Source organism: Thamnophis sirtalis, unplaced genomic scaffold (genome assembly GCF_051295495.1).
Source record: "Thamnophis sirtalis isolate CommonGarterSnake01/CBP01778 unplaced genomic scaffold, rThaSir2_p1.2 scaffold_4, whole genome shotgun sequence".
Lineage (NCBI taxonomy): Eukaryota > Metazoa > Chordata > Lepidosauria > Squamata > Natricidae > Thamnophis > Thamnophis sirtalis.
The window spans coordinates 103957109-103981312 of NW_028261384.1; the positions used below are offsets into that span (position 1 = coordinate 103957109).

Sequence of the window (24204 nt, forward strand, 5' to 3'; positions counted from 1 at the left end):
CTTTCTAGCAGCTTGTCTACTGGGTTGTGGCACAGACAAATGTGCAGGCTCTCTTTTCGGCACTGGGTGCCAAAAAGGTTCGTCACCATTGTTCTAGGGAATGGCTCTGCTTACTCTCTGTCACTTATCCAGGTCAGGACTATGCTGCCTTTTGTATCCCCTTTCCCTTTTCTGGAATGTGCTCCTTCCTTGCTAGGAAACTGCAACTCCACTGAATTCCCCTTGCATCAGCTGACCCTCTGAAAGCACCATCTCTCATAATGTTATTCAAATCCTGTCTGTTTTGAAATACATTCATGAATTTAGTGAACATGAAGAGAAAGTTACCCAAAATTACAAGAGGCATGGTCCTCTAAATTATAGATTTTATATATAGTAGAATAAATGTCTACTTAATTGGGAGCTACCTGGATTTTGATGAAGATGGATCCAAAACTTGCTTTTCTTTCCTCATGATCCTTGATACTGACTGCTAAGCTCTACCACATCCCATACCTTCCTAAAAAGATGAGAACTTCAGGGTGCATCTTTGAGGTCACCATATAGTTTGAAAATGTTGATGTCCACCATCTATGTCAGTGTTTTCCAATCTTGGCAACATTAAAGCATGGGCTGGCTGGAGAATTTGGGGAGCTGAATTTAAAGTTGCCACGGTTGAGGAACTGATCTGCAGTGTGTCAACAATCGGTTCCCAGTAACAAAATGGTGCTCTTTTTACACACAGCAACTCACCAATTAAAACCACCAATCTCTTCCTTTCAGCAGGCTGCTGCTGGTATTTGATGACTTCCTCATATGTGAGAAGTTCTGGAGTGGAGTTTTGTTCTGTTTGTTTGACTTCATTTGGATCGCTCTGCTTCTCCTTTCGGCTCAATCGGAAACTTCGTCGCAAGCCAGCTAAAAGGCCAAAAGTAATATTTTCCTTCTCTGTGTTATTCAAAGTGTTAGGAAAGGCTTAATCAACCCTATTTAGTCTGCTATCCAATCATCTGGTGATTCTCAAACTTCAAAAGATTATATCCTCCCCTTCTTATTAAGTTGTTGCCAATCAAATCTCAAAATGTCCATTATGATATGTACCATATTGTTCAGAATATAAAACGCACCAAGATTTTGAAAAGACAAATTAAAAAAGAAAAATGTTTTTGCATTCTGCAGAGCTCCAAAAAATGGCCTGTTTTTCGTGAAAATGGGCCTGTTTTTCATCCCCAAAAAAGGACATGGGGGGGCTGGGGAGAAGGGGGCAAAAACGTGAAAAAAAACAGGCCCACATAGGCCAAAAATGCTGTATTCAGTGTATAAGACGCACTCAGATTTTCACCCTTTTTTTTGAAGGGAAAAAGGTGCTTCTTATACTCTAAAAAATACGGTATATAACAGCTAGTTCTCAGCTAATAACTGATGGCTTAGCAACAATTTGAAGTATCTCCCAAAAGGTACTTACAACTTGGTTCCAAAGTTCCAACACCCCCCACCCTACACACAGACAGTTATATGAGAGTATCAGCACTTGGCCCACATTTATGATTGCTCCCAGCCCCCCCCCCCCAGAGGCACCAGATAATGATTTATTATTTACATTGTTTTTGCTGAACAAATGGTTTGCTTAACAGTCATAGCCTTTGCTTAACAACTGCTGCAAAAAAAATCATAAAATTAAAGTCAGTCACATGATGACTCACTTTATGACCATTACAACATATGACCATAAAGAGTAGGCTCTATTTTAGTCATATGCTGAGGACTGATTATTTGAATGTCAAAAATAAACTAGGGAAGGAAGGAGGGAGGAAAGGAGATCAAGAGCATAACTAGAACTAAAATGAATACCAAGAAACAACCTAGTTGTTCGTTACTCATTCGGTAATCCGTTACTCATTCGCCCATTAAGTTCAGCCCAAGGGTGAAATGTTACCAGTTCGGACCGGTTCACCTGAACCGGTAGCAAATATGCCAGCTGTTCACCTGAACCGGTAGTTTTAAAAAAATGCTACCAGTTTGGGTGAACCGGTTTTTCCAAAGATCAGCTGTGCCACACGATTTATATTAGTTAGAAAGCAGGATTTCCTGCTTTCTAGCTAATCTAAATCATGTGGCACAGTGGATTCCCCTTGCTGTTTTCTTGCCTTGCTGTTCGCTTGCTCGCTTGCTCGCTTGCCAGGCGTGCTCAGTAGCAGGCTCTGCCCACCTGCCTAGGGGTCATTTTGACGCTCTGCACATATGCGGAAGGTCATATTGCTATCGAACCGATAACAAAAGTAAGTGGATTTCACCCCTGGTTCAGCCCATTTTTCAATCATGTTCCATGGCTGCAGTCATAGACATTTTTCTTTCTCCCATAGAAGTGGACGGCTATTATTCTTTCCTAGTAAAGAACATCTTGAGAACAAAGTTTCAGAAGGATTCCTCCAGCTCTCTCTAATCTGGTGTAAGGCAACTTCGCTAGTTATAAAACAGCTGAATATACACTATATCGCCAAAAGTATTCGCTCACAACTGAGTCTGATTATATGAATGGGTGAGTGAATACCTTTGGCAATATAGTGTAAATGCATTAGGTGCCGAATTAATATAGTTGCAGAACTATTTGCAGAACAATTGAACTATATACCTTCCAGTTTCTAGGACAGAATCTAGAATATGTATTATTCATTACAAAGACTGGTACCCACCTATGTATTGTCCATTGAAGTAACCCTCACAGTCACAGTCTTCTGTATAGAAAGAAGAGTGAGAGAATAGGCACAAATGTATTAAAAGTTGCAGGTCATGCATTCTGGAAATAAGAATGCCATTATCTGTCTTTAAGTGCTAATATGAAGACCGGTGGGAAATAAAGAACAAAGGCTAGACAAATTCAGTAAGTAAAGCAGTTGTGTTGTATAGAGAGATTGGCTCCAAGCATCCACAGGCAAACAATTCTGTCTGAAGCTCTGGAGAAGTGTGGGTTGGTGCCAGGCTATGCCAGTCCAGTCTGGCAGTCTTCAAACATCTCAGATGTCTTTAATTTTGAGCCAAAAATTGCAGTTCTACATTTGAAGTCTCATTGGTTGAGCAAGGCCAGTGTTTGCTTGATTGATTTGCATATTATTATTATTATTGTTGTTGTTGTTGTTATTATTATTATTATTATTATTAAAACTGATATCATAATAAAAGGTGAACTTGTTTAATTGTGGACAGCAATACTGAAAAATATAGATTTCTGGGGTAAGGTAGCTTTCTAGGTTTCAAAGTAAGGAAAACATCCTGTAAAGTTGATTTACCATAAATAGAGGAGTGCTCTTTTTAAAAAAAGTAATTATAATTCAAAGGCTGAGTTCAAGAGTACAAGATAGACAGACAACAAGCAGTGGAGATCTAGAAACAGCAAACAAGCAGGCTCTCATGAGCCATGAACATGCTTGAAAGTTACCCCCAGAGAGTTTTCAAAGCATAGAATGGTGATGGCGAAGCTTTTCGGCACCAAGTGTCCAAAACGGAATGGCATGTATGCACGCCGGCCAGCTGGCCTTCACAGATGCCAGAACGCTAGAAAATGGCTTGAAAAACAACTAAAAAACAGCCCGTTTTCAGGCCATTTTAAGGGTTTCTTTTCAGGCCAAAAACGGCCTGGAAAACAGCCTAGATTTTGGCTCCAGTGCTCGTAAAGATCAACTGGCAATGGCAAGTGTGCCGCAGAAAGGGCTCTGCATGCCAGCTCTGGCACACATGCCATAGGTTCACCATCATGGGCAAAGAGGTAGGGCTGCAGGTATCTACCCCACTTTTTGCAAGAATCTCTGACACGCATAGCACATGAAAAGAGTCAGGGTTTTAAAAGTGTGGCTGCAACTCGAGTTTTTGACCTCCCCCAACAGATGTCTCTTTAGGGCTAGGGTAGAAGGCCCAAATCATTCATCTAATGTTAGCATAGTGAAACCTGGGTGAAGAGAATGTTCTTCAATGTGGGGAATGAAATAGTGAGTGCACATAAAAGATCTACTTGTCCCTGTGTGCATGTTTAAGTTTAGATTCTGAGTTTTTGGTCTCATTGAACTCAGGAGGGGGAACAAGTTTTAAACAGTTTTAGGACTGTGTGATCACTTATTCCACAAACAATGCAATTAATTTTAGATGACTATGACATGGGAAACCATCCACTGGTTGTTTCAAAATGACAAAATAAGCGGCACACTCAACTGAAGAATTCAAATGTGAATTGCCAACTGTTACTGTTGTGTAAATATTTTAATAAATCCTTTCCCAACTGGTCAGACTGAATTGCCATAATCTCCTGTCAGTTCACAAATCTGGGTAACCCTAGCCCTGTTGGCCTTTCTTAAGGAGTAAAAAAAAATGTAGAACTTCCCTCAGGTATTTGGCAACATAGGGAGGCCAGGCCTGAAAATTGGTTTGTCTACTTTTAGTTTTCATTGATGAGAAACAGAATGATTTTTAAATCCTCACATGCATTGGATTGATGTGCTTGATATTTACTTTATACGTTCCTCTTTTTTGCTTTTAGCCTTCTATGTACCACCGAGAGCAATTGTTTTGAGAAGCTTGACTATATAAATTGTATAAACAATTATCTGGAAACTGCCATGTTAGAGACAGCTCCTCTAATCACTCTGGCCAAATAAGCAGCAAATGACCTCGGCCCCTTTAAACTAATATAAAAAGCACAATGTTTATCATTAGAAGGAAAGTGTTTTTCTTTATTTCTTTGCCTCTTAACTGGATTGGGTTCCTTATTTATCTATTTATATAGGGTTTGTGTGTCCTCCCATTTTAAATAATTCTGAGTGGCTCACAAAAATAAAACCAATAAGTAAAACAATAATAAAACAGTAAAAAAACAGTAAAACAATAAAAAGTAAAAACACCCTTTGGGATGCCCACTGCAGGCTCAGCTGCCCCCCTTCCATGCTATCTGCCTACACAATCCTATTCCAGGCCTCGGTGTAAAGTCGGGTCTCTGCGTAAGGATGGAGACTGTCAAATCACAATGAGAGTGTGTTCTTGTGTGGTAGGGGCAACCATGGAAAAGGCACTAGATGGGATTCCATTTTAGCCACAGCTGCACTAGGGGACTCTCCAATGGTGGGATTCAAAATCTTTTACTACTGGTTCTGTAGCGTGGCTTTGTGGGCATGGCTTTGTGGGCATGGCAGGGGAAGGATACTGTAAACTCTCCATTCCCTCCCCACTCCAGGGGAAGGTTACTGCAAAATCCCTATTTTCTCAGCTGGGACTCAGGAGGCAGAGAATAGATGGGGGCAGGGGCAGTCAGAGGTGGTAATTACCGGTTCTCCATACTACTCAAAATGTCTGCTACCGGTTCTCCCAAAATGCTCAGAACCTGAAAATACCACAGCTGTAACTGTCCCAAGAGTTAAATCAAGGCAATTAAATTTAAACTCCTGCATTATTAATACTGCTAATAAGACTTTGTTTATAAACTGAGCAGCTTTTCTTATTTGAGGCAATTGTTAAGTTAAAAAAGGAAGCCATCACCCCAGTACATTTTTCTGGTAGGTGCAAGGCCAAATCAAAAAGAAAAAGGAGAAGGAAAAATAGCTACACATTGTGGTTCAACAGGAAATTACCTGCTGTGTTAACAAAAAGCTCCTAGAAACAGCACAATAGCTTTTTAAGAAACAGCAGGAGCTTAATCCATGTGATTAGCACATACAAAAAAATAAATTACATAGTAAAACACCGGGCAAATTAATAGCTAAGGAAAATTAAACGAGATTGACATAAGAGGCCCTGAGTGTATATGAGAAAAGTTTCTTTTTCCTCTTTTATGAAGCTGTAAAAGACTGATTTCCACTACAGACAGAATAACTTTAATCCAAGGACTGACTAAGAGCTAATTTGGTGTAGTGGTTAATGTATCAGGCTAATAATCAGAAGATCATGTGTTCATTCTAATTATGGGCACAGAGCAAGTTGGATGTCTCTGGGCCAGTCATTTTCTCTCATTCCTAGGAATGAGGTGGCAAGCCACTTCTGAAAAACCTTGCCAAGAGAAGCGAGGCAGTATGCTCCATCCCATAATTGGATATAGCAGGTTGCCCTGATAAAAAACACTTTCTAAGGTTTGTCTCGGCAGTCTCTGATAATTGGACAAGACTGAACAAGAGGGGGGGATCCAAGTACTGCTAATAATGAGGTAAATGACCCTTCTCCTGGGCTGGAATGGGATAACCATAGGAAATTGAATTTTGAATCAACCAGTGATTGGATGTTGTAACCCACCTAGTGTCATATGATAGGTGGCAGAAGTGGGTTGCTCCCGGTTTGGCTGAACCGGTAGTGGTATTTTGGCCTGGATCGCAGAACCGGCAGCGACCCAGGCTGGCCACACCCCCAAACCAGTTCCCTGGTCGCCGCTGCATCGCCGGCATGTTGTTTAGTAGTGCATGTGCGCAGTTCACTGTAAATTGTTCTACGCATGCATGAAGAACAATTTATATTGAACTGGGCACGGGCGCACAGCAAAGCATGCACAAAACAAACTGATAGTAAAACAGGGAGCAACCCACCTCTGATGCGTGGCTGTACAAATATAATAAATAAATAAGCATCTTAGCATTCTAACCTCAATACTCAAAAAACTCATTCTGATTTCAGCATTTCCACAGATATCGATCATGATGTTGCTTTTGTGTTGGGCATTCCCTCTTCTCAAACATGTTCTTAGCTCACTTTCTCTGCAAATCACTTCTACCTCTTCTTCTCCCCTGCTCTTCAGCTTGCTCCCCCTCAATTCCCACTTAGATTAAGCACCAAGCAATCCATCCTTTTCTTTAATTTGGAGGCAAGTTATCTATATTATATGCATTTTATACCAAAGCAAGACAGTAAGGTAATATTAAGCATAATCACATTGAAATAATACATTTAGATTTATGAACATGCCTAGTTTATTCACATTTTTCCTAGCAAGGAGGAATAAAATGGGATCAGATGTTATCTAATAAATCCCATTATTTGATATTTATCACTAAATGAGCATCTAAATGACCTAAAATTGCTTATAGCACCCACAAAACAATGATGTAGAAAGCTGACCCGAAACCTCTTCCTTTTTTTTTGAACAGAAAGGTTTCAAATCCTCAGATCTTTCTCAAAATTCCTCCCAACATTCCATGTCCTTTCCATTTAAGTGCCTCACTGTTTTGTCAAATTATATTCAGATTAGTTTTTAAAAAGCATCTCTGATGCAGAATCAATTGTAGAAAATGAAAAACAAATGCACAATTGCACCATCTATTCAAGCTGAACAATCTAAGTTCTCTGTATCGGCATGTTGATTTCCTTCACTGCAGGATGGTTTGAGCAGGCAGAAAATGACTCTCCTGGTGCTGTCACTCCAGAATAGCTGGAAAACCTACCTTTCTCAGAAGACTGATCATCTGCGGTTAGCATGAAAAGACAGAGGTAAGATTGTTAAAAGAAAGCCAAGAAAAATGTCTCAAGGGATTCTTTATTCAGTCCAATTGCTTAGGTGTAAGGAAAGCATCCCATATATATTATCTTGACAGGGAAAATAATAAGTAGACGTTATATTCTGCTTATGAATTCTGACGAGGTAAAAAGCCTATATGTATACACAGAGACCTAACTGAGAAACAAATTAAGTATGTAAGGAAATTTTGATTTTTCTCAAAATTAAAAAAAAAGAAGATATCTATTTGGACCAGTGGGAATAGTACGAAGAAAAAAGGGTTGTAATTTACATTAAATTATAATTACAGAAAAACTTCTATAAAATGATGTCTCATTGGTACATGGAACTAGATACGTTGTCAAAAATATACAAGGGAATTTCAAAATATGGTGGAAAGTCGATCAAACTGAGGGAACATTTTTTCATCTTTGATGGGCATTTAATAAAGCTAGAAAATATCGGGATCAAGTTTGTATTTGATGCAGAATATTTTAAAAGTGAACTTAGAATTGAAAGCACAGACTTTTTGGGGGGCGTAATGGATAAATAATTGAGATATTTTATGGCACTTGTTTTTATAATAGGATAACAGGGGCAAGACTCAAAGATGGAAGGATTTACAAATATCAACAAAGGAAGAATAGATGGCGAAACTAATAGAATTGGGGGATGTGGCAAATTTTATTTCTACTTTGAAACCATTTTTGGATTTTTCCCAAGAAACTGAAAGAAATGAAAAGTTGATTTTTGGGATTTGAGAATTAAAATTTTATGGAAATATGGAAATAATGTAGACAAATGTTAACCTTGCAGTAAGTGTTTGATGTAGCTTTTTTAAACATATGTGTAACAAAGAAAATTGGTACATTATAGGGGGGAAATATGTATTTTTCTTTCTTTTTTGCACTTGCACTTTTTCTGGTTTTTCTTCTTTCAAATCTTTTCTATTTATCTTTTTTTTAAATCAATAAAATTTTGTCTCTGTGTGTGTGTGTGTGTAGAGAGAGAGAAAGAGAGCGAAGAGAGAAGCAGGATTTTACCCTCCTTTTGCTCCAGTTTGAATGGAGAAGGCCCAACTCAGAGTTTAGTTAAACAAAACCTGAATAAGTAAGTAGAGATTATCATACAGGGAGTTTTGTAAAACTTCAAAACTGTGCCTTTACTCCTCACTAGTTGTGCAAGAAATTTTGTTATTGCTACCTTCCTTTTTCCCCTTCCCCTTTTCTTTATAATTATCAATTGACAATATCATGGTACATGGGCTCCAGAAAACTACATGTTTTGATGCACATAAACACATAGGATCAATGACAGGAGCAGGCGGGATCCTTACAAAACTAGTTGCATAGGTGGATGAGTGTGATATTTTGACAGAAAACATCCATACAAAGACAAGATGTCCTTTTACCAGCCATTTTCTTTTACCATGCTTTGAGTGTGCACTTCCTTCCATCAAATCAGGGCAAATTCAAAGGGCAACCTGCCCCCTCCCACCCCTCCATCCCCAAACAAAATGATCCCATAGAGCACAATACAGAACAGGGTAGAAATTCATGACAAATTTCCTAAGGTAATAAGAGATCTATCGTTGCTATTAAACTATAACTTGGCTGGTTTATTAGATTTGTATTCTGGCTTTCCATTTATGGGCTAACTGCCATAAAATGTAAAATAAAATACAAAGAATGAGGTCATTTGTTCAAGACCTTACTTTTTTCTTTTTTAAAACGATTAATGTAGTCATTAATGGTATCAGGTTGTATTACTTCAATGTATGTTAACTTAGTATATATTTAGTTGATGGTTAAATAGTAGCTAGGATATATATTACACACTGCTTTATATGGTATTAGACATTTGGTATAGCAACATGGGTAGGATCGTTTTGGCAAGCATCTAAAATTTCTGTCAGTTATGGATTTTACTTCAACCAGTTCCAGGTCTGTTCAAAATATCTTCCCCTGGGCATTCATATCATGAGAAAACTGTAATCCAGCCAAAAATGGAATAGTTGCCCATTTTTGTCTGTCTATTCAGTCTTCCAGGAAAAAGAGTTGGATTGATAGAGCAACTCTAAAGCTCAGGGGTGTCAAAGTCAAGGCCTGGGGGCCAGATCCGGCCTGCAGGGTTCTTAAATCTGCGGGGCCACCCTGGAAACAGCGAAGGATCAGCCCGCAGTGCTTCTGCCAGTGAAAATGGAGCTCCATTTTCCCTGGCAGAGGGCTGCAGGAGGATGTGGCAGCTGAAAATGGAGCTTGGGAGCCCGTTTTCCCCTCTGATACAAGTGACATCGAGCTGGCCATGGCCACCCTGGCCGCATACACCCTGCCCCCCACCGAGGTCAAACATAACCCTGAAGTGGCCCTAAATGAAATCGATTTTGATACCGCTGCTAAAGTTCTTTCCACTGCAGAGCTTTTAGCCAAGGCTCAGGCAACCACTGAATGTGCCTTCCCAACACTGATTGCAGGAGCAATTAAACCACACATTCCAGTCAGATTTCTTGCAGACAATTCTCTTGTCAGCACTTATGGGCAATAGTGATTCAAATGAGGAAAACTCCTCAGCAATTTCTCACACATACTGTCTTAAAATATTCACACACATGTACCCAAATGTAAATAAACAAAATCTGTTTGCATGTCCAATATGTGGGGGGGAGGAATATGGTATTTGCTGCTCCTCTTTCCATGCCCTGCTACTTCTATCTGTATGTTGTAAATACTTATGATCCTCTTATGTATTTCTCCCCTCTTGGGTTCCTTTATGCCTCCTTCTGGGCTTTGTTGTGATTGAGGATGGCCATCTTCTTTATTTTTGTTTAATTTCCTCATTAAAAGCTTTGTTTTCCTTGCAAAGGAAAAAGGTCTTCCTTTTATGGGCTATTTCAGTGGGACTGATCTGACAGAGGGGAGAAGTGGGAGGGTAGCAATTTCCAATTCTCCCTCAGACGGTTTGTCTTCTGCATGCTTGGCTGTGATGGGGGAGGAAATTATGCTAGCCAGGGATCAGGAAAGTGGAGGTTGTGTGATAATATAATATAATAGAAAAGGAAGGAGTGTTTGGTATGTTTTCTGCCTTTAGTTGTTTATAAAAATAATAAAGGCAGGATAAAAAATATATTAGTAAGGGCCCAGAAAAAAAAAGATTGTTCACATGAAGAAAGTAAGCAGGGCCAGTCAGAGTAAGCAAAAAGTTTGGTCTTTGTTTTGTTAGTTAGTTGTGAAGTTGTGTCCAACCCATCGTGACCCCATGGACAATGTTCCTCCAGGCCTTCCTGTCCTCTACCATCCTCTAGAGTCCATTTAATCTCATGCCTACTGCTTCAGTGGTTCCATCCATTCTCTATCATCCATTTCTTCTTTTGCCTTCAATCTTTCCCAGCATTAGGCTCTTCTCCAGTGAGACCTTCCTTCTCATTAGGTGGCCAAAGTATTTGACTTTCATCTTCAGAACCTAACCTTCTAAAGAACAGTTAGGGTTGATCTCCTCTAGGACTGACCAGTTTGATCGCCTTGCAGTCCAAGGGACTCGCAAGAGTCTTCTCCAGCATCATAGTTCAAAGGCCTCAATTCTTTGGTGCTCAGTCTTTCTTATGGTCCAACTTTAATAGCCATACATCTATATGAACCTATTTGCTCTTCAGGCAAGGAGCAGAACAATGAATTCTAGCTCTGCCTTTATGGTAAGGTTGCACCAGCAGAATCTTGCAAGATCCAATGTATTTCTCCCTTCCTCTCATTTCACTCTCTGGAAAATTAGGAAGGGTCCTTTCTGAAATGTTCTCTATGTCTCCTCTCTTTCTGTGATCTGGGATACCTTTTATAGTTGTCCCATCTGTGACTCTTCCTCCCAACTCCCAAGGTTATTCCCCTATACCATTACAGTACCTAGTATCTATGGTTGTCTTTTTGCTCTTTTTAATCACTTTCCCTTCCACACCAGTGTTGCCAGTCTGGCCAATGGTAAAGAGACTGATGTTCTCTGAAACACGGGATCATAGTTTTGGGGTTTTTTTTGTTTTTTTGTAGAAAATGCGTGGGATTCTGCAGTTCCCAAAAGGAATTCCTTATTTTTGATTGTATGTTGCCAAAACTATTGATAAGGAAGGCTTAATTGCAGATTATTGAATCCGTGATACAAAAACTCAGAACCACTAGATGGCTGAAAAAAGATCAAGAAAACAATATTAGAGCCATCTACTGCTCATCCTGATTTTGCATCCCAGACCTGACAGTCCTAATGCTCTTACCAAAGCTGCTAAAAGGAATATAATATTTAATTTATAATTTAATTACAATTAAAATCTGCCAACCAGTTAATACTTTAGACATTGAAATTGCTTAATCTATCTAATTGATTAATAGACTAGGCAATGCTATTTTTGAGGCCTTAATCTACAACTGCCAATATGGCTCTTAATTGTGGAAAACTAATTGAAGACTTGCTACCTATTTACTTTAATACTTTATGAGCAGACTGCTTTACATAGGGGGTGAGAATTATAGCTTACAATTAACAGTGCATATTTCAAAGTCAGCCCTCCCTGATCTGCCTCTCTCTATCCTGGGCTGTATGATCAAACAACAATCAGTTAAGTCCACTGAATGTCATTATCCCTATAGAGCTGGCTATTAAACTAAAACATGAAGTGTTTTATTGTCTTTCCATATGACACAGCAATGCTACGAAGTCCTTGTGGGGTGAGAATACCTATCCATCAAAGGGGAAACATTATAAAGTTATAAATGGTGATATAAATGCGCCTTGAACAAACAAGGAAAAGGTTTGTAGTGACTCACAGTATGGCTTTGTAACACTTCTGGAATTGTGCAATGCCCCGATGGTCCTTCTATACATTAAGCGCCTAGATAAAACAACAAGATTTACAATTCTGAGACAGGGGAGAATGCAAGAAAATACTAAGAACTTTTAAGCAACAAGAACAAAAATAGCTTTGATTCAGACTCATTCGGAATACATAAGTTTAAGACCTCAATTAGCAATAGCAATAGCAGTTAGACTTATATACCGCTTCATAGGGCTTTCAGCCCTCTCTAAGCGGTTTACAGAGTCAGCGTATTGCCCCCACAGTCTGGGTCCTCATTTCACCCACCTCGGAAGGATGGAAGGCTGAGTCAACCTTGAGCCGGTGAGATTAGAACCGCTGAACTGCAGATAACAGTCAGCTGAAGTGGCCTGCAGTACTTATAGATTGGCCTAGTTCATCCATAAATCTATAAATCTATGTCACTGAACAAGCCACCATGGTTTGGTCTGAACAGAATGCTAGGCCATATCAGGTAGATTCACATATCATGTTAATTTAAGGACAAAGTAAGTAGATTTTGATTTAAGATAATTCGTGATATTATTCTAATCTCATTTTAAAAAATATTTATTTTATGGATGAAGCACTTATTCCAAATTGTGTCCCTGAAGGACCACTTTGGACCCAACAGATACTGGTTACTCTTTGCTCTAAAGCAGCTATTTAAAATCAACGCCCTTGGAAGCAAAAGGAGAAGGAGAAGGAGATACAGATATGGGACCCAGTCCAGGCGAGGAGCATGTACTCTATCATTGGCAATTCAAGCTTGTTTTTTTAGAAAACTAACACAAGGTTTCATTCTGAAGTTCCATTGATTTTAACTGGAACTAAGTTCAAGTAACTAAGTGGATAATGTCATTTTTCTATGGATAGGTGAGAATCAAAAGTCTGAATTATGCAAATGTGTGTTTTCCTGCAAAAAAAAAGAAGAGCCCAGAATGTTCTTTGTTGAGAAGCAATTTGGAGTAACAAATTAAGTGCATATTTCTCCTCGTAGACTTCTTGACTTTTCTTCTTTGGGAAAAAGCGGGCAGTCAAGTTGCATCAAGACATTAAATGCCATCAACCCTATGGAAACTGTTCAGCATGAATGTCTATGAAGATTCTCAATCATCCAGGTCATGGTTGTCCCAAAGGTGCTTTTTTAAAAAGGTAACTGGGCTTTGTTTTTCCTTGAAGACCTTTCACTTCTCATCCAAGAAGCTTCTTCAGTTCTTTTTTTTCATTTTTTTAAATTTTTTATTCTTTTACATACCATTTTAAGTATACATTCACAAACTTGTAAGCGTCTTCAGTTCTGACTGACTTCAGTTCAGTCAGAACTGAAGAAGTTTCTTGGATTAGAAGAGGAAAGGCCTTCAAGGAAAAACAAAGTCCAGTTACCCTTTTTAAAAAAGCACTTTGGGACTTTCAGCATGAATCGCTGGACACAAATAGCTGTTCAAGTCCTCCATCATTTTTGAAGACAGAGACATTCTCCAACAATTTTCAAGGGCACAATTTCTCCTCAGTAGTAATTGTTACTGCTATTACTCAGCACTGTTACTGAACACACACGAACACACACACACACCTGGAAAAATTACTTCCTGGAACTTTAACTAAAGTCTTGGAAACTAAGAAGACAGCAGACTTCACAAATAATTTGGAAATGTTTCTATAGAGCATGCAGAAACATAAACATAGCATTTATTTGCAATTTTTAAAAGCAGAATCAGTTACATTTGTTGGGCTATGTACACATGCCTCTTTAAATGGACTGCAGGAAATGCAGGTTTTCTAATTGTACCCATCCAGTTTTTATTTTTCCAAGGGAATGTACAATAATTGATTCTTCAGCTATTTGCTATGGCAGAGAAGGAATCTCCTGCTCTGCAAAGGGTTCAATCTCCAAAACAACTTTTTCCAAGTTATTCATGAAGTGCTGTACAGGCCTACCAGATGGAGGACTATATTACCTGGACTGTAGAGTGTATTCACACATGCCTTTTGCTCAATGTAACTAAATAAATACAAAAGGACCACACCTCACTCATGAAAACGTATTTGAAATATTCTTCTCTTCATCTCCAACAAAGATTATTTGTACTCAAACGGAGTATGAATTATTCAGGAAAACATACCGCTTGACACTAGTTCAATCAGTTTTCTGATACTGTTTTGGGGACTTTAACAGCAAGCTGGGTTTTGATGACTTTGCCAGTCTGAATTTGGTTCAACTCATTGACAACTGTCCATGGTGCTGCTTCCTTTCTTGAACACTCAGCCCACCTTGCTTTAGAGCAAAGACATAGAGGTAATCCTTGATTTATGACTATAATTGAAACTAAAAATTATGATCATAAATCATGGTGGTTGTTAAGTGGATCACCAAATTTTATGCCCTTTCATGCAGCAGTCATGAATTGAACATTATGGTCATTAAGCAAATGGGATGGTCATTTAACAATTCAATTTTATCCAATGGGCATTTTTTGCTGGAAACTGGAAGCAAAAATAGAAATCAACAAAAAAACCACCAAAAATAATTATCCTGTCATTGCGGGACATTGCAAACTGCCATAAATGCACACCAGTTGTGAGATGCCCACAATGTGATCATGTGACTGAGAGCGAGAGGCCACTGAAACTCTAGAATCAGTAAGTAAGTACCTTTGGGGGAAGGTGCATCACAACTCTGAACGGTCACCAAGCAACCAGTCATTAAGTGAGGACTACCTGTAAGGAACTACCTGTCTGAAAAGACGGATACTATATGAGATTCAAGCTGGTCAGATATGAGTAATACACTCATCCTGCATTTCATTGTTAAGACATCTGAGTGGGAGTTAAGGTGCAGGTGGCTATTCTTAATGGCTCATACAAAAGGAGGAGGGGAAGGAAGTACTGTTTCCTTTCTCCCTCTTTTGCTAAATCTGTGTATGTGACCGTCTATAAAAAGGACAAAGATTTTAAAGAAGTATTTGCTACTGCCCTTGCAAGTGTTATTACTACAAAGTTGCTGCAGGCAGAGAGGAGGTAGGGGAGCTATTCAGTGATGAACGTTCAAAGGAAATGCTGTGATTAAAAGTGGAAGTCAGCCAGTTGGCAATATGCAGACCATTCATTTCTATTACTATTGATCTGTTCCCTCCTTTAATAACGAAAATCAATTTTTGAGAAAAGAAAAATTCCAAGTGGCAAGTTGCATTTGGCTTTTTAGAGAAAATAAAATTGCTTGTTAGCCCAGTTCAGTTGCAGAGAATTAAGATGGGAGAAAAGGTGAACACCTAAAAGAAGTGTCATTTGAAAATCAAATTCAAAAAGCTGTTGCTATACTTTATGTTGAGTGAAGCTCCTTTAGAAACTACTCCTCCCCCCCCCCCGAGGTTTCAGTGGTCAATTCACAATTTTAGTCATTTCCTGTAAAAATGTAAAATACTTTCTTCTACAGTAACTTTCCTAAGCCTTATGATACATTAGACAAGCCCTTTCCCCAGTTGTACCATAATGAAGTATTTGCACGTCTAATCCAGAGTAATCTCTGCCTCTGTAGTCTCAAAAATGCCACACAAGGACCGGGGAAATGATCAAAATATTTCATATTGAGCCATTAAAAACCACAGTCAGTTTCACCACCTTAGAATAACTACTTTCTCCTCAAATCTGGAGCCCAAAAATTATTTAAAATGAGTTAGAAATCCTAGTATGCAAAAAAAACCCTTTGTTTTGTACCAGAACTGGTCCCAAATATATTGTAGCTTAAGCTAAGAGCAAGAAGCCATCTGCACTCTGACTGCTGAGTACAGAAAGCAGGATGACAGTTGAATCTTACTTCAGTTCTAATCAACAACCTAAATAGACAGTCCAGGATACATAATTATCCTCCAAGAAAGAGAAAGGGGTGGAGAGCTGAGGAAGAAAAGTAAAAAACTGCCCTACCCTTTGTCATCACCATCCTGCCTAAAAATAGAGTCAACTATGGCTTGTGCAAATCCTTGATTGCTTCATTGGGGAGAAAATAAAAACTACAGCTAGCATCTGCAAGAAATACAAGTTTCTTTTTGTCCCCGAAAGGAAGGAAGAATGTGTGAGTTCAACAATACTCATGAGAGGTGCCCTCAAAAAAAGAAAACATAATTTACTTTACTACACACAGCTTTGTTCATTATATTAGTAATCGAGCCTCGCACCTCAAGCCATTGCTTTTCCCAACTCACCTTTCTTGGAACTGCTTAGAAGGAATCAGGCCGGCCCGAAGATTTGTGTCACCCACTCGTTTGGCCTGCCACCATGTTGGGTCATCTTGGCTAACCACTTCCAAGATGTGCCTTCTCTGAAAAGGTAGCCCAGCCTCCTGACATGGGATAGCTTTATCCTCTTTTGGATTGTAGGAGAAAAGTGCTCTCATGAATACCTAACAGATGAAAGAAAGATTACCCTGACCATAATTACAGTTCCTGGAATTTCATGCGGATGGGGGGAGAGGGGGAAGCTGCAGAAACATATATAGATTATCTTCTGAACCCACGGCTTGGAGAGCTTTAAGGATATGAAAACAAATCCACAAATACAAAGATGAAAAAAATAATGATATTCAAAGTGGAGCAGAGTAAAAGAGATATATATGCAAATATGACTAAGACAAACTGTTCCTTCCCCAATCACCACCCCCATTCACAGATTTATGTAGATAGTTAAATAATTTTAGGTAGATCTGGAGAATAGCTTCATCCTTTCCCCCTAATCCCCACCTTTTTACACTTTTTTTAGAAAGGCAAGATTTGAGTGGTGGCAGACTGAAAAAAAATTCTGCCACCTATAAAACCAATTAGCTAGAAAATTCTAAGAAGAAAGGGGGGGAAGAGAAAACACTGCCACCATGTTTATCACCTCCTCACAACACTTCTGCTCCTTCCAGAGCCCAGAAATCATTTGAATTGCCTCAGCTTCCCACCCATACAAATTGTGTCCTTTCCACTCAGTTTTTCAAATCTCCACTGAAAGAGAAAATTAATTTTAAACCAGTTAGATTTTCACGGTGTCTTCATGCAAAATCCAGTTCCAGTTTAATCCAGGACATTAAAATTGAATAACAGAGTAGGTAGACCTGAAAGTCTTCTAATCCAACCCCCTCCTCAGGCAGGAAGCCCTACACCATTTTTGGCAAATGGATGTCCAATTTCTTCTTTAAAGCCTCCAGTGTTGGAGCACCTACAGCTTCTGAAGGGAACTATTTGAAACCAAATTGTTTATAGTTCTGTAAAATGCATCTCTAGTCTGAGAACATAAGAATTTTCCTCAGACAAAAGGCAGATCTAAGTGTGTTTAAGAAGCTGGGAATACTGTTCAATTAAGTATGAACATGCAATGATTCCTGCTCAAACTTCAAGGATATTGGACTAAAATAGGTGTTTTTTTTTTCAAAACTTAGCATCTTCCAGATTTGTTGAATTTTAAGATTTTGGGAACTGAGTGTAATCAATGATCAGTGATTTTGTAATTGTAACATTTATGAATTTCCCAGAATTTTTCAGGTGGCATGCTGGGAGTTGAAGTCCACACATATTAAAATTGGCAAGATTGAAAAACACTGCACTAAAGGTTCCAGGGTAGCCTACATCTGCCTAAAAGGGTCACACCTACACCCAACATATTTGACACCCCACACACACACAATTCTTGCCAATTTGGACAAAAGCTATGGAGGCTAAAAAGTCTAAGAGTTTCAGTTTCCATACACATGGGAAATATTAACCTACCCAATATGTTGAAACATGCTTAGTAAAGGGACACTTGTTCAGAAGAATATCTAGGTAATATTATAATGTTTTCACATGTAAGCAGATTTTCTTACCTTGCTATCCTTCAGACGATCTTCTTCTTTGATGCCTGGAATAATTTTTAGTGTTATTGATCCCTGGGATTGAGCCTGCAAAAAAAATAACTCTGTATTTCTCTCTTCACGAAATCACATTACATCTACAAAAACCACTGAGATCTACTTGTCTCTGGGTACAGATGATTCTAGGCATTTACTGCACACTGAATGAGACCAAATAGCTTAATAAATATTTAGTCCCATTGCCATTGGTTCTCCAAAGTAGATTTTGTTTTCCAGCCCTATCTGGAAATGCTGGGGACTATATCAAGTACACTGTGTATGCAAAATAACTGATTCACCCCCAGAAATCTAATATATTTGGATTTCAAAAACTCACGTGGCTTTGTACAGTGACTAGAACAAACTGGAGGAAGTTAGAAACATTCCTTTAGATCGGGTGTCGGCAACATGTGGCTCCCAAGCTGCATGCGGCTCTTTCATCCCCCTGCTGTGGCTCCCTGCCAGCTGGCCCCGCCCCTCACCTGGGGGGGGGTCATGTGACTCAGTGGGAGTTACGTTGAGTTAGCCATGCCCACCCAGGTTTTGTGACTCCAAATGGCTCTTTGAGTGTTTAAGTTTGCAGACCCTTGCTCTAGATAGATGTCTTTTCTAAGCAGCAAAAGACTTATACAAAACAAACTGATTTCTCTAAGTTGCTACTTATAGACGTTCAAGTGGAATGACAAAAATAAATCAAAGTTCTACATTCAACATGATTAGTTCAACTTCGAGACTAATTATGAGGTATATTAGGCCAGACAACGCTGTTCCGTTCTGAAGGTTGAGGTTAAAGTCTTAATATGAGATACCCTAAATGTTCTTAGAAAAAAAACAATTTTACTAATTTATGTTTCTTAGAGCAATTCAGTCTTAGTCTGGAGGGGTTCTGAGAGATCAGTAAGACGTCACTACCCTGATGTTTTTAATCTAAAATGCATGGGACCAATGGGAAGTTGGATGGAGAGGGGGGAAATGGGTTTTATCTAATTTTTTACCAGTTTAAGGAGACAACTTCAATTTAGGAACTGCAAAAACCAATCTTGATTAATTCAGTAATATAATCTGATTTGGTTTCAAATTATTTTCTGCTCTTAAAGTTTGCCACAATGAATATTATGGATACATTTATGTCTTTTCTTTCTTTTTGTCTTCCTCTGCCTAATATGAATCTCAAGCACTGGCAATTTGTCTCTACAATTCGTAGCCTGCAATTCTCTTCTGTTTTGTAAAACTGAGCTTTGCATATATTTTACATATAAAAGATCTGAGATTCAATACCCAGCATACCTAGGTAAAGATTCTTTTCTTAGAGAGAGAAAAAAAAACCTCCAATCACATCAATGTATGGCAATGGCTTGCTACATAATTCTGCATAATGTAAACGTATAGATTGCAGAAAATAGAAAGTGTAAGTCTTACTATTTTTGCTTGTATAAAACAGCATACCTATGGTTATCTTAAAATCAAACACCCTGAGACTCATCTTTGAAAAATCACATTTATGATTACACTGCATTGCACAATTTTCACGGCCAAAGGATGACTAGAGCTCTTCCAGTTTCTAACCAAACACTTAGCTACTAAACCAAACTGCCTTTTAGTATGCCGTTACTTTCCCACTTGAAGGGCAAAATAAAGACGTATTTTCCCAGTCTGGTTGGAAGGGGACTACATTTGCAGAGAATCCTAAATTAGTGGTCAGCTGTTTCAGGAATCACCCTGCATGTACATGATTTCTATGAACTTTCTTTTCCATGGATGGACTAAATGGCTGATTAGAAAATTCAGTTTATAGTCCACTGTGCTGAATGAAACAATCTAGCTTCTCTCAACAAAGTACTGAAACACAAGGCATAAACAGCCTTTTTTTTTTTAACCCACTAAACATGTACTGGGAAGACAGCCTTTATTTTGTCTTAATGATATTAAAAAACTCACAGAGCAATCAGAGAGGGACAGCAATTATTCAGCAAGGTTTTCCCCAATCATAACGTGATCAGAGTTTGCAAATATGAATATAAAACATACAAATTAATCCCATGGGATTTGCATTATTTATCCATGTCTTATAAATACACCATTCAGTACATTAGTGAATAGTCACTTTTCCTTTGTTCTCTTTTGCTAGGGCATGTTGGAAGAAACTGAATAACTGCTTATTAAAAGATACCTCCCCTGCCTACTGCAAATCCTGCATCAAATAGAAGGTGGGAGTTTGTGCCATCCAAAGTGCCATTCAGCTATGGCTGAGCTCATACAACATGTTTAAATAGGCTGCATTTGTATAATACATATGCAAAGCTTGGTTAATCTTACTTAGTTTTGAGGAAAGGACTGGCTTAGCATATGGTATAAATTACTGTAAACTCTTTAGATTAGTTTATAATTCAATAGTTCAATGTACTGCAGAAAATATTGTGCAAGCCTAGTGTCCTACATCATCATCATTGTTGTTGTTGTTGTTCATTGCACAATCAGCCAGATATTCAGACTGGATCTGGCATTTTTTGTCTACCTTTCAAGTCCTTTCCAAGGATCTGGGATATATAGATGGGAGTACTTTTATGATGTTACAGATATCGTCACAGGATATAAGCTGTTGTTGAGTAAAGCTTCCTTTTACAATTGATTGATGGTAAATTTGTCAATGCCTATGGTCCAACAGGTACTCGAGTTGTTTTGGGATTACAATGAAGGTGCCTATTACTATTGGAACTACCTTTGCTTTCTTATTAGATTTTTATCTTACCTTTTTAATATATTTTATATATGTATGATTTATTACCATATTTAATATGGTAATATTAAATATTGTAATATATGGTTAAAAAATAATGAATATAGGTAGACATTGATTTATAGTTCCTTGACTTATGCTTGACAACTTATGCTTGGCAATTTGAAGTTATGACAGATACTAAAAAGTGTTCTTATGATCCGGATTTGAAGTTTCAGTGCCTCCTGTCCCATCCCATTTCCCACCCCCCTGCAGTCAGAAGGTCACATTTTGGTCACATAGAACTGACCCCATTTATAGCAGTTTGCAGCATCCCACAATCATCTGATGCAATGTACAACTGTTTGGCTGGAAGCCAGCATTTATTTCTAATTTCAAGGGGAAAAAAAGTCCATTGCAGACAATGGATTTGCTTCATGATCATGGATTTGCTTAACGACTATGGTGATTCTTTTAACAACCACTGCAAAAAAAAAAGTCATAAAATCAGATTGGGGCATGATTTATGACCATAAGCTTATGCTCAGATATGGTCATAAGCTCCTGCCTTCTGTGTTCCCCATAACAACCACCTTGTGAGGTGAAGTAGGCTGAGAGAGTGACTGGGTTAAAGTAACCCAGCTGGCTTCCATGGCTAAGATAAGATTAGAACTCAGAATCTGCAATTATAGTTCATTCTTTATGGGTTGCTTTTAATTGTACATTTTGTGCTGGATCACACGTTCAGCAGGATACATATACAGTGAATTAATACTTTAAGTAATAAAATGGGTTGCATAAACCAGAAGAGTACAAGCATTTCAGGTTAGCATCATTCTAATTTGTCTATTCTAAAAGGAAATGACACCATTTCACACAATGCTTTTCTCCCATTTGGCTATTTAAAAAATGTCCAAACGCAAGTAACAGTTTGCACACACAATATTGTAATGCTAAACAGACAGACACTTTCGCAGGCAGCAAAAGAGGCTTCTTTGTAGTCCCAAAACTCTCAACGACAAAGCTTAAAACATTTTCCAGTGACTGCATTGTAAATCTTGACAGATCTGGAGTATAAGCTTCTACAGTCAAGGCAGAAGGATGGGGACAACATCTCCTCTTCCTACAAAGGACCCCTTTTGAATGACTGGTATTGATTACCTACAATGTTTGGACAATCTGTATTTCTAGCTTCCAAATGAAGTGTAAACAAAACCAAACAAAACCTGGAGAATGCTTCCCTTCTAGCTCATTTTCACTGTACAGTAAGTATAATAGGACCTACATCTTCTCACAAGTACGCACCTTACTGATGGGATAATAATGAATACAGCAACATAGACTGAGGGCATATCATATTACAGGTAGTCCTAAAATTACAACCATTCTTTTTAGTGACAGTTCAAAGTTATAACAGCACTGAAAAAAGTGCCTTACAACCATTGCTTGTACTTATGAATGTCGCAACATGCCAATGATTCAGGTGCTTGGCACCCGGGATGTAGTTGCCTTGCCCTTGGGTCACATGACCACTTTTTATGGCTGTCCCAGCAGATTTCCAACAAGCAAAATCAATGGGAAAAGCCAGACCCACTTAAAACTGCATGATTCACTTAATAACGGTAGTAATAAAGGTCATGATATCAGGCACAGCTTAGTTAAGAACTGCCTTGCTTAGAAATGAACATTGCTCTCCCAACTGTGGTTGTAAGTTGAGAACCAACTGCACGGAACTATAGGATTTTGTTTTGAGCAACTAGTGAATTCTTTTTTCTTTAAGTGTGTAATGCACACTTATGCATGTAAGATAGAAACCCCACTAAATTCAACCAAGGTTTACCCCAAGTATGTTCCATAGCAGGAACAGGAGATATTTTAAAGGCACATTTTCCACTTTTCATAGAGGAGGGGAAGGTTCCCCAGGAAAAACTGGGCATTAATTCATTCTAGTTCTAGAACTAACGCCTAATGAACCGTCTACAATGTCAGAATCCGGAACTGTCAAGATTGACAATGCAGTCACTTGAAAATATGTTAAAACTTTGACAAGGAGCTCGGCCTCAGTAAGGAATTGTGTGAAATACTATTCAATAACACAAAGGGAGCCGCAGGTTTCCCACCCCTATTCTCAGGGACATATATTAGCAGTGGATGGAGCTAGGTATCAAAGTGAGTAGGACAAAAGACGGAAAGGGGCAAAACTGCTCCTTCGCCTGTTCTCTTTTACGTGATCCTTTCAGTCTTCCCCCTCCCACTCCTTTTCTCTCTCCCACACAAATACATTCAGCTTTGCTAATGCAGCTGCCAATTTCTTTAAGGTGCTGTAAATTGCACCCCTCCTTAAATTCTTTCTAAAACATTCCCACAGAACATTCTCTTGTTCTTGTCCCCAGGGGGAAAAAAACCCAAATCACAGGTATCTTTGAACTTATTCCCCAGACAGGAACAAACCCTACCATATTTTCTTCTTTTGTAGAGAGAAGTGGGATGCAAACTCCAAACCTCCACAAGTCTCTTTGGGGTCACCAAAGAGATGACTATATCTGTACTGTCATCAAGAGACTGTCCACATTCCTTTCAGTTCAACTCTGACCCACCGATTACATTAACTACAGGATTATTTTAACATTAACGAATAAACAGATTAACAGTTTAAGTTTAAGCACAGCTACATAAAATCAAGTGCAATACAATTTCCACAGCCATTTTCCAAAATATGTTCCTTTCCAGAAGCAATCTCAGCTCATAGAATCCCTGCCAACATAGCCAAGACAATTGCTGAGAATTTGGGGGAGTAATAATTTCAACAAATAAAAGTGAAATATTTCCCCCCAAACTAAAATGTAATAGTGCAATCATGTATGTGTCTCCTCCAAAATACTGTAAAACCCAAAGCTATCTGTTGGGCTTATTACTCAAAAAGGGATTTTAAGAATTCTGAAGTTGATTTCTGCTTCTGAATCTAATATATGCATGAAAGGATCCTCAGTTCTACAGTGTCCCTAGCATCATAACTGTTCTTTGTTTGGAAAACAGAGCAAAATATTTGTAAGAATGCATATTTTATACGAGTGTTAAACTGTGTATATTACTGTAAAAGGCATACAAACATCAAAGAATCTTCATGTAGATCCTCCCCCCCCCCCGGAAATAAACAGATTTCTACATAAGCAGGACAGAATGAACAGATAAATAAGCATATTCAAAATAGACAAGAACTGAAAATAATCAGCTTATTACAGCTTTTCTCCCACATAAGTAGGAGAAAGGCACTCTAGGACTGTAGCCTTATAAAATGCCCAAAGCATTTTTTTAAACATTATTTTAAAATACATTGAAACTCAATTCTAGTT

The 24204-nt window shown here is 38.5% G+C and overlaps 1 protein-coding gene across 2 annotated transcripts in view; it reads right to left on the reverse strand.

Moving 5' to 3' along the window:
- MPP3 (MAGUK p55 scaffold protein 3) overlaps positions 1 to 24204 on the reverse strand; it is an 85936-nt gene that overhangs the window by 22334 nt on the left and 39398 nt on the right. For both annotated transcript variants that reach the window (XM_014052992.2, XM_087713635.1), the window contains exons 9-14: positions 18109 to 18183; positions 16472 to 16668; positions 12244 to 12308; positions 7386 to 7406; positions 2673 to 2714; positions 733 to 897 (exon numbers count right to left, since the gene is read on the reverse strand). In XM_014052992.2, the coding sequence (XP_013908467.2) occupies positions 733 to 897; positions 2673 to 2714; positions 7386 to 7406; positions 12244 to 12308; positions 16472 to 16668; positions 18109 to 18183 (565 nt within the window). The remainder of the gene's footprint in view (positions 1 to 732; positions 898 to 2672; positions 2715 to 7385; positions 7407 to 12243; positions 12309 to 16471; positions 16669 to 18108; positions 18184 to 24204) is intronic.